Source organism: Pygoscelis adeliae, unplaced genomic scaffold (genome assembly GCF_000699105.1).
Source record: "Pygoscelis adeliae isolate BGI_AS28 unplaced genomic scaffold, ASM69910v1 Scaffold71, whole genome shotgun sequence".
In the NCBI taxonomy this organism is placed as follows: domain Eukaryota; kingdom Metazoa; phylum Chordata; class Aves; order Sphenisciformes; family Spheniscidae; genus Pygoscelis; species Pygoscelis adeliae.
The window spans coordinates 6373611-6384856 of NW_008824356.1; the positions used below are offsets into that span (position 1 = coordinate 6373611).

The window sequence follows — 11246 nt, forward strand, 5'->3', positions numbered from 1 at the left end:
GGAGGGAGGGCCCTGGGCCTCGGGGTTAGCGATCGGTGCTTCCCGCCGGTGCGCGGCGGAGCACCTGCCTGCCGGGCCGGGGGTGTCTCTGGCCCGCAGGTGGGTAGGAGGGATCCCACGCCCGCGTCTCGAGAGAGTGGCCCTTCTGGTTTGTTTATTTTCGCTTGTGGTTTTATTGTTGTTGTTGTTGTTTTGTTTTTTTCCGTAAAGAAAGAGGAGATGTGCCAGCCCTTCCCAAAGCGTCCCTTGATGCAAGGCTAGCAGATGCCATGTTCTTCTTATTTCTAGCCCTCCTTCTGTTTCTAGTTCTGTTTTTTTGGAGATTAGCATCAATACGCATCACTTTCTTAAAAAATAAATTTGTTTTGGAAAGGGCTAAGTAACAAAAGCGTGGATCGGGACGTAAACCTCATCTTCCATTCCAGGGTTAGTATCTAGGTTGCTCTTATGTAGTTATGTTTGCACCATACTTGTTAGCAGGTTGGCAGGTGTGACTGAAGGTGGAAAGTAAAAATGATGCAAACAGCTACTGAGGAAACTCTCTTCTGCTGATGATTATTCTGTCTTTCTTGTAGTTATATAGACAGTCACCTTACCATCTCACCACTGTTATCTAACGTACAGAATTCATTACTGGAGGTGCCAAGGCTTGAGATCTTGGAGCAGAATTCTAACAACCAGTTGTCAGGACCTTCAGAAGAAACTTGCCTTTCGGGGTATATTATTCAGAATGTCTGCTGCAATGTTATTTGAAGTAGCTTGCACTGGATACTGCCATGAATGGACTGCTGGCCTGACTGTCATGTGGACTTCTGAGTTCCTGTATTTGTAATATAAATATACAGCTCTAACATAAGACACAACTTCAAAGGATTACTTTATAGGAAAATAATTTCTACAAATAATATTAGACGTAATTTCTGCACTTCATCCTGTCATTTTTCTGTTAGCCAAACTCTCAGCTACTTTCTTTAAGAGAAGCAGAAACTATGTGCTGTCTTACTAGAGTCTGCCTACCCTCAGGAAGCAGCTGAAGTATGTAATATGGGAGGCCATAATGTAACTATACATTTTTCTGATTTTCATAGCTTTTAGTTTCAGCCTTCCGGTGTTCTCATTCTGGGTGTGGGAAGAAGAGGGTACTTCTAAGGCCATGTCTCCCCTAGGAGTGCATTGCCGGTATAGTATGTGTTGCGCTTTTAGCAGTATGGATTTCTTTAGCCCCAGCATGTTCTCTGATCACTTTATTTATTTTCTCTGATGACTGACTTTACTCCTGAGAGTGAAACAGACTGTATTAACAAAACCATAGCTTTGCGGGTTCAGCTGTATTTGTTTTATGGGCTTTGCCCAGCACAGCTGACTTGTTTTGGGATACAGTCCCTGGGTTAGCTAAGTTTTTGTAAGATAAATATGCCCCAAGTAACTTTTAAATCTGGAAAAAAAATCTTGTTTATGAATAGCCTTTAGTTTTTAGTTTGTTTTGCTTTTTTTGGGTGGAGAAACATGTCTAATACATTAGTTTTCTATCTACATTTCATTCTTTGAATAATTTGAGATGTTTCTGTTCTGAAAGTCTCCAATTAGCTCACTGGCAAGTGAAAAAAGAGATACGCAACTATCCCACTTGACTCAGAGGGGCATTGATTTAATTACAGATAACAACCATACACTTTGTATCTGCTGTTTTATCTTGGTTATCCACTTTGCTGAACTTTGTAGAATTGGGCATTACATTTTTAGCAGATCAAGAAATCATGATCCTATTTCCCAAGTTTTGTGTGGACAGTAAAGAATTATTACCTTGTGTGACAGAATTCATAACAGTTAGAAATTACTTAGGCATTGTGCTCTCCAGATGAATCTACCGTGTACTTTACTCGGTAATTTTAAGTATGAAATAGTTCTACTTCAGGTAATTCAGTAAGATGGGCTGACCTGTGCTCTGCAGTCTGACTTGCTCAGCCACTGAAGGAAGGAGCTGAACGAGACGGGTGCGTTTCTGCCCCTTCTACTGCATCCATGTCTTCAGTACTTCTAAAATACCTTTGATTCATTGATGGCATTCACAGCAGTAGTAAAAAATAAAGAATTTTTAAAAAAAGTAAAATATCTCTACTATATTTCTGTTTTGATTAATTTCTTCCTTCCTATGCCTTCGGGTTTTTGGCATCTTTTAACCTACCCTGAAGGACTAACAGCCATGCCTAGTATGATATTGTTCTCTTGTAGTTGGTGCAGGGGACTGAAAGATTGGATCATAGAAACTTGCCTGAAACTTAAAAAATCAGCCTAAGGCAGCTGGAAAACTTTAGTCCAGAAGATTCTACAAAGTATTGTGTCAGTTGATGCAAAGAATTGTTGCCTATCTTTTCTACTCTGTAATGCGTTATTAAACATGCATAGTTTAGAGAGTTTTGCAGGGAATGAACCGTGGTTTTATTGCCAAGCCTCTGCTAACCTAAATGTGTGATAAACACAGCAAATGTGAAGCTGGGAGTTTAATAGAATTCTACAGATTGCTTAACACATGCAGCAACCCTTTGATAACCAGATTTCCATAGGGACAAACATGGCCGCCTTTGTTGTCTTATACTGGTGGAACTTTCTTTAGATTCAGAGAAAGTCCCTTTTTGTTCTTAACTGTTTTTGTAGTTCCTCAATGGAAAAGGTGTTAAAAACTGCCTGCGGCGCTATGGAAGCATGGAGACAAAATAGTCATCTATGGAGACCTGCAAGGAACCCTTGGGCAAAGTGACGGAAATGAAGAGCTTGAACTGTCACTTCAGCATGGCGGCAGCTGAATCTGACAAGGACTCCGGATATTCAGGTTTAGAAAACGACTGCATTACCTTTTTTTGTGTTATCTTGCTCAGACTTTGCTTTTATTGGTGAGGTTTGACGAATCTGACTCTAGCCCCTTACAGTTTGTGTCTCATACTGAGACATACCTGGGAGGGCCTTTGTATGCAAGACAGGTTGCATCAGCAATCATCCTACCATCAAACTGTTTTGGAGTGGAGGTTTATGTAGTTAGAAAGTTCATCCTGTAAATTTGAATGGCATGGGAATTTAAAATGTGCCTAATAAAGAAATGAATAGAAGAATCTCAGACTTCGGAGTCCAGAAGTGGGGATGGCAAAATTACTTTTTGTTCTTTGCAGTGATGAGTGAACTGTTGGATTATGCTGTATAATGTCTCTTACGATTTGACCAGATTGTCAGTAGAGCCTTATAAACCAGAGAGTAAGGGTTATAACTTCAGTAAAATGTAGACATGGTGTGCCATTTTAATATTCAACAAAACTGTGCAAAGATTGCCTTTAAAAGAAAGACAAAATGCTTTTTTGAGAGATACCTGCCTTATTGGGTTTGTAGATAGAAGATTTCGAGACACAAAATGCCCGCAGCACAGACTACAGCTGTGGCAATGCTGGAGCTTGTAGTTCTTTCCTGCACCAGGATTTAGAGCAGTCTTCATGATAGCGTGCAGTCTCTTGGAGACTAAATACAAAAGAACAAAAAGTAATAGATTTTTTGGGGGACAACATCTGCATGAGAACTGTCCTGGAATATAAAGCCTTTTATTAAAAGCTATTTGACAGCTGTCACAGCAGGTCTAATTTTATTGGTGTTCCAGAACTAAACTTTATTGTTCTTTGTGGCTTGGTTGAAAGGAAGCAGAATACTAGAACTGAAAGGAGGTAGCAAGCATGCTGCATGTGAAACAACTAACAGATGAATTCTACATCTGGCAGATGGAAGTTCAGAGGGCCTGAGTGCTATGGAGCAGACTGACTCGGAGGACGTGCTGAATGCATTGTGTTGGAACGCAGAGGATGGGCCTTGGCAATGCCCAATGACAACAAGCAACTCCTTTCCTGCACTTTCTCCTATGGTCGTAATGAAAAATGTGTTAGTTAAGCAGGTAGGGAAGAAATAATATATTGAAAAATATTGCATGTTCTTAAATTGTTTTTTTAAAAATATTTTTCCTTTCAGAAAGATTATACAAAGTTGTTACAGTCCAGAAAGTAACTGGTAACTTGAAAAGTTCTATTGTGACAGCCTGTTCTTTTGAGGGACAGCTAGAATCACTTAAGATGGAAAAAATGTGATGGAGAAGCTCTGCTACATCTACTAAACCTGTTTGTCTCAAAGGGATCCCCGAAAACTAGATCTTTAAGAATGTTATGTAAATAGCACCAAAGATCAAACCAAAAAAAGAGAGTTTTTCCTTTTCAAAGCTGATGTTTTCTTTTTCATTCAATAAAGACAGTAAAGTAGGATGATAGGTTTTGCTTCCTAGTTCTTAGGTCCTAGAAGTGCTTTATGTGCAACGGGAAACCCTGGTCCAGAATGTTATAATATATATATGAAATTTTCATATATTTATATATATATGAAAAAATTTTCATATATTTATATATATATGAAAAAATTTTCATATATTTATATATATATGAAAAAATTAAATCCATATCTGAAGCTAGCTGTGGTATTTTTGCTTTAACAGTTGTTTCTCTTAATTGCATGTAATGGCTCACGTTGCAACAATTACATTCCCTATATATGTCCTCCAATATCTGGTTATGTGGTGTTCCCCCAGCACATCTGTGAGACTCATATCTTCTGTTACAATGTAAAAGTTAGGAGAGGTCCCAGTTCAAAGTATTGCCGTATTATTAGACCTCTTGCTCTGTACTCACTCACGTTTTCTGAAGAGAGCAAAAGTTCTTCAGCGTTTTTTGTTAGAATACTTCTGAGAATACAGTGAGAAGGAGAAAAAAGAATGTAGATCCTGATTCTTTTTCTACTGAATCTGTTTGGACAACAAGCAAAACCTATTAAATTCAAATACTGTGTATCAGTGCTAACACAGGTATGGGTTTCTGTTAGTGTTTAGCAGATTATGCATTTGTGGGGGAGATGGTTCTGGTCTCTGAGCATTGTGCTTTATCTTGGCAAGAAACAATTTTATTTTATAGTCATGTTCCTAGATATGTGGAGGACAAAATACTGTCTAAACAAATGCTGAAGTTTTCATATAGTAGGGAGTAGGCAAGTTTCACCAAAGGTTGATAGCCTTTGGCCCAGAGCCCGAAAAACACTGATTGCAGTGGTAGTCTAATGTTAAACTCCAGGTTGTGTTGCAAACAGTTAGAAGAAGTAGCTAATAATAAGTAGCTAAATTTTATATATATATATATTTAAAAAAAAAAAAAACCAACAAACAACTGGTAGTGTAGCAAGAAGGGAATTTGGGGAGGAAGAGTTGGAGGTAGGTAAAATTACCAGACTCAGTTGTCTTGAGCAGTGTGTCATAACATCTAAGTCTAATTATGTATGGTTAAGAACAATAATGTTAAATTGAAAAATGTTTACTGCAATAAATAAAAGCAACAAGTCTAGGTCAGAATAATAATGAAGTGTCTTTCTGCTTCTTGCCATTATGCCTAGTTACCTCAGTCATGCTGGTCATCTTTTTAAAACAGTCTTTTCAACACAGTGTTCAGTTGGGCTCGCTGGACAAAAAAAAAAAAAAAAAAGCAGTAGCATCCAGTTACTGCTGTTTATTTGTTCCAGTTTCAATTTCAATCAGCATCATCCTTGTGTCTTAGAATCACTGTGATCCTGCGCAGTGGTGGTTACCTGGTGTCCCAATTTCAGAGTGTAAACAGCTAACAATAGTGTTACTAAAAAAAAAAATCAAGCAGGGATTAATTCTCTGAAACACAGTGCTGCTTGTGGCAAGGTTTCTGTAAGTTTTGCAAAAGTCCTTAAGAGGTAGGAAGGCTTTTTAGACAAGTGACACTGATACATGCAGGATGTTAGCTTTCATTTAAAAAAAAAACAAACAAACAACAAAAAACCCAAAACAACAAAAAACCCACAAAAAAACCCAAACCACTTTGCAGAAGTAGTAAAATAAACGTGTCGTCCTCTATAAAAATGAGATTTTGGGTAGAACAAGAAGAGCGGAACACAACATGAGTGGAAAGGAGAAGAAAGTAGATAACAGAGGTACGAAAAAACAAGATAAACAGTTACCACAGCTCTTTTGCCCTCAATGGTTTTGGGGCTCTGCTGTGCTGGATACTGTACGATTGTGCAGTAAATGACGATTTCTAACCCCAAAACCTTGCTCCTTAACGCTGCATGTTCTGTTCTGTGTGTGTATAGCCGTGGTACTCATATGTTTCCTCACTCCTAACATCTCCGGATACTTCTCTTTTGAACGTTTGTCCTTTCTTCTGTGATAAGTATTTTTTACAGGTAGTTGTTTTGTACCTCTATTCCATAAGCATCTTGCCCACTGAACCAAAGAAATTCTATGTCAGAGTAGGTAGTTGAATCTCATCTCCAAGTCTCAGTGTCCTAATCAGTGGGTAACACCTGCTTTTGACAAGTTCAGGTCCTTTACTGGGGGAATGGACTTTAGCAAAGCATGTTAGCATTTGCCAGTTTAAACCTTATGAGACTGGGGGAAAGGAGATGGATTTCAGATGACTCAGTTATAGGACCAAAAATAATAAAATGTATTTGTGCTAGCTAAAAACTGTGCCTTCAGCAGGCCTGCCAGTAGCATTCCAAGTTGTAAGGAATTGGAAAAGCAGCTGACAGTATATTATATTGGTATAATTGTAGTGGTGATGACTTTAATATATTAAGTGAGATTTTGCTTCAGAAAGAAATAGTATCTGTTACTAGACCATTTGATATGTTTGGAGAAAAGCAGGCATGCTTTTTGGCCAGGGGATCTCATGAAGATCTGTGGTAATGTATGGGAGGAGGAAGAGGTAATAATCTTGTAAAAATTGATGTATTCCCCTATAGTGCAGAATATGGCTTGTGGGAGGGAGTAAAAACTTGAGCATTTTTCTTGAGGTATAATGCTCTAAGGTTTATCAGTGCACACCATTTCACCAGAGGTGTGGAGTTAAACTGCTCTGGGCTTACAACAGTCTGCAAGCATTGGTTGATATACGGCATTTTTTTTTTCTACTTCATGGTTTTAAATTTATTGAAACTGTGTATTGTACTTCAGATTGCAAGACTTACTGAACAGCTGTCGTCTATATTAAATAACCATTTCAAAAGCTTTCAAAATTCTTATAAGAATAGAATTGACAAGATTAGAGTTGCTGCCTTTCAACAAAGAGGGAGTCTAAATTGTTCCTAAAATGTCTGTGCAGTCTTTCTTTGACTCTTTTAAAATATTTCATAACCACAATGCTTAATTATTTTTCAACTTTTCTGTATACTTGTTGTTCGACCCCAAGTCTGGGTCAAACTTTTACATGAGCATTGTACAATGTAAGCATGCACTGTAATCCTCATTTAGGAAAGCATGTATAAATGCAGATTGAATTGTTTTTAAATGTATCTGTTGTTCCATAGTAAAAGGATTATGAATTACAGCTTTGATTCTAGTGCTATGCTCTGTTGTTGGAAAAAGAGAAGGATGAGTTTGATGGAAAACTGTTCAGAACGTATTAATTGGACAGTGTATATCAAATATGGAGAAATGGCACAGTCCACCTGTTCCATTTAAGGTTTTTTGATCCTCTTCTACAATGTTGTTGTAAGACTTTTGGTTTTTCCCCATTTGTGCTTCTCAGGGGAGTTCATCACAGCTCCAATCTTGGACTGTGCAGCCATCCTTTGAAGTGATTCCAGCGCAGCCACAGCTAGTGTTTCTTCGTCCATCAATCCCACCTCCCATTAACCCTCACCCTGTTGGGAAAAAGAGAAATGACTCCACTAATTACCTGCCCATCCTGAATTCTTATCCCAAAATAGCACCACAGCCCTGCAAGAGAGATCACTCCTTTGATCTAGAAGAACGTCAGGAAACCAATTGCCATAAACGACTCTGCACAGAAGCACCCAAAATGGAGACTTCTCCTGTATCGAGGAGCACAGGCTTGCCTACTAGTCCTTTTGCCCACCTACCAGTTAGTTTTAAGACCACTCAGGATTCTAACCAGCAAAGTTCTTCAACTCTGACAAGTGGAAAACTGCCAGCTCTTCCTGGTTTTCATCGTGTTTCCAGTGACACTCAGAAAGTGCCGGGTTTGACTCCCCTTTTGCCTTTTGGAACTCTGCAGGCAGCAAAGCGCACCTCTCATGAGAGTGAGAGTGCAGCACAGACTACGATGCAGTCTGCAGTGTGGAGCCCCGCATTGATACCAGAAGAGATTTGCACTACCCCTGAGCTGCTCTTGCAACAACAAAGCAAGTGCAGACGCTTTCAGAATACACTCGTCGTGCTACGCAGGTCGGGATTGCTGGAGATCACTTTAAAAACTAAGGAGCTCATTCATCAGAACCAGGTGACTCAGGCCGAGCTGGACCGGCTGAAGCACCAAACACAGCTTTTCATAGAGGCAATAAAGAACAATGCTCCACAGTCGTGGGCAGAGCTAGAAGCATCTCTAACAGGATCTGATAAAGCTAATGGCAACCTTGAAGACTCCACTTATCCCAACATGTAGTAAAAAGGTACATAGCTGTTGGTCAAGTTATTTTTGTGCCTCCTATTTCCTGTCTCAAGCTTTTACTTGAGCATTTTCTGAGTCCAAGACTTGTGAAGTGGCATGCCGTTAACAACTTGTCTTCAGAGCCAGTTGTGGGACTGGAATAGCATGGTGGGGTCTTGACAGAATGGGTACTTACTACTTCAGTGTGACCTTGAATTCTGTGCTAACTCTGTGTGCTTCCTTGGACTTGAGAAGCTTGGCTGGCATGTTCCCATTCTTGCAGTGAAAAGACAGTAATTTGCAGTATTCTGCAAGCAAGCATCTTCCTATTCCCATCTTCAGATAGTCAGTTCTGAGAATGGGACAGCAGAACAGGCCCCAGCATTGGGCCATCATCAGTTGCAAGTAGATGAAGGGACTTGGTGTGAGGAGAGAAAACTTATGTTGGTGGGGTGGTATCTTTAGGCTGTCACTGTCCTTTGTTGTAGGGAGCCTTGCTTTGGGGTTGTAACGCGTTTGAATTAGTGGAGGTCTGCTTGTGCTGAAGCAGCATTCTATACTCGTTGCAGTCTTTAGTCAAAGTGATGAGTGTCTTACGACCCAAGTGAAGTGACGTGTTTTGATGAGTATACTTTTGATTTTGATTGGTACAGTTGAGTGAGTGAAAATCACAAGGCTTGCACTGGAAGTGTTTGTTCCAAAGCCATAGTTACTAATGGCTAACAAGTGCACAAGGCAAGGGGCTTTGGATTTTCTTGGTAGCTAACAGATTAAACATTGTTATTAAAGACTGCAGTGACTTTTTTAAAACAGTACAAGGAAGATATTCATTCACCAGGATTAATTTGGCAAGACTAGTTGCATATTATTTGGTATGTGTATCTTTAGTTTACAAGCCTAAACTTTTTTCTGTGAAATCAGATTGCTAACTATAAAAAAAAAAAGAGGTGAAAGGAAACAGAGCATAATGGCCTGTGGTGAAACAAGTCCTTCTCCCATCCCCCTTCCCTCTCTTTTTTTATTTAGAGAAATCAGATGAACGTACCTAGAGAAGGGGGGGAAGGAGGGAAAAAGAAAAGAGGGAGAGAGATATCAGCTTGGATAATCTCCCTAAAAATTTTATCTACCTGAGTTTGAACTTAAAAAAACAAAACAAAAACAACAAAACAAAACCAAAACCAAACACAAAACATTTTTCCTCCACATAAATTTATATCATTCCTAGCCTGCTTGCCTTGAGATATAGCTAATACCACTGTGTGCATAAGCTATTAGGCCTTACTAGTAGAGATCCACAGTAGTCATGTTACAAAAGCTGTTCTACAGACATCTATTTCATTTCAATTTATCTAGACACTTAACTATGTCACTCCCTTCAATCTGAAGGGTTTTTTTTCAGAGGCAGTCTGTGTAGAGAACTAAGAATGGCTTTGTCTAATGATGTTTTGGAATCTGGATTGTTTATGCTATGTTCCTTTCTGCGTGACAATATTTTCAAAAAATTGTGCAGTCTACGTGACTGGGTATTTTGATGCTTTGATCACTTCTATCATCTGTTTCAGATTCTTTAAAAAAAGAAACCTGAAAGTAGAGTGGATGTCTTGCTAATTTGTGACTAGACCTTTTCATTTTCTGATGTCTCTGGGAATCAATATTGCAGAAGACTCTGGAGAATGCTTTTGTAGTCTTCCTCAAATATGTGCATTAGAGAAATTGTAAGGGGCTTCCCTCTTGTAAGGGGTTTCCCCCTTCTTAGACTGATGAAAAGAAATGTCGTACATGCGTCACAGAGAGGAGAAGTGTCAGTCATATTTGTACTAGCCATAGGTCTAGAGAGAAATTTTGTGGCAGGATTCTCCCTAGAGGCGCTGTAGCAAACTAATAGCCATGTCTTTCATGGTATCCTGCCCACCTGCTGAAGACTAGTGCAGTACATGGGAATTGATTAAAAGAAAAATGTTGATAGACTGTGTTCTGTCATGTATTTTTTTTAAATATACATGCTATAATCGTGCATATTAGGATGTCTCATAACTTGCAGCACAGCAATATCAAAACTCAGCCAGCAAACCCAGAAGGCAGGAAGGCAGCATAGTACAGTGTAATAACATAGGATATGTCCGATTTAGCTCTTTTGGAATCAGTTGTGATATCTGCACCGAATGACATTTGGCAGGATAGATGTGATGGTACCTTAGGCCATTTGTGAAAGAATCCCAAAAGATAAGCTTGTTTCTTCTGAGCTTCTTACAGGAAGGAGAGGAGGCAGTAGGAGGCAGTTCCATTGATCTGATACCTTTAATAGGCCTAGAGGTGAGGTGTGAGAAAATGCATAGGATATCTTTCCTACTTTTCCTAAAATTCTTATTCTACCCATCAAATAGAGAGGAGAACTTGAAGTTCCAAATGTATATATTTTTAGGAAGTGATTGTCCTAGAAAACATGATGATGGACTCGTGCTACCTAGAGATGAAAGGAAGTCAGAAAAAAAGTCCAATCCTAGCTGTTTGAGACAAGAAAAAGTGAGTCTACTGGTGACCTCTTCTCCATCCTATTTCTACTGCTCTGATAAGGAAGGAAAAATTGGCCTTGCAGGGTAATACCCTCTAACTTAGGGAGACTCTTGCTGATAGAAACCTCTCATAATCCACACAGTACCACATGTATTTTTTTTCCCTGATGGCACTGAGGATGAGCTGAAGTGGGTGTGCTTATAGCTGATGGACCTTTCAGCTGGTGTAATTTGTATAAATATATATTCA

General features: G+C 39.2%; 1 protein-coding gene across 2 annotated transcripts; it reads left to right on the forward strand.

Annotated features, from left to right (window-relative positions):
- Positions 1-1091: 1091 nt before the first annotated feature.
- Positions 1092-9519, forward strand: CIPC (CLOCK-interacting pacemaker). 2 transcript variants are annotated; one of them, XM_009319407.1, is made up of 5 exons: positions 1121-1179; positions 1916-1994; positions 2656-2830; positions 3759-3928; positions 7623-9519. In XM_009319407.1, exons 3-5 carry the CDS (start codon positions 2725-2727, stop codon positions 8496-8498), a joined length of 1152 nt encoding a protein of 383 aa, XP_009317682.1. In that variant the 5' UTR covers positions 1121-1179; positions 1916-1994; positions 2656-2724; the 3' UTR covers positions 8499-9519. The 2 variants fall into 2 exon arrangements, with proteins under 2 accessions (XP_009317683.1, XP_009317682.1); XM_009319408.1 differs by lacking the exon at positions 1916-1994 and having other exon boundaries at positions 1092-1179.
- The last annotated feature ends 1727 nt before the right edge of the window (positions 9520-11246 follow it).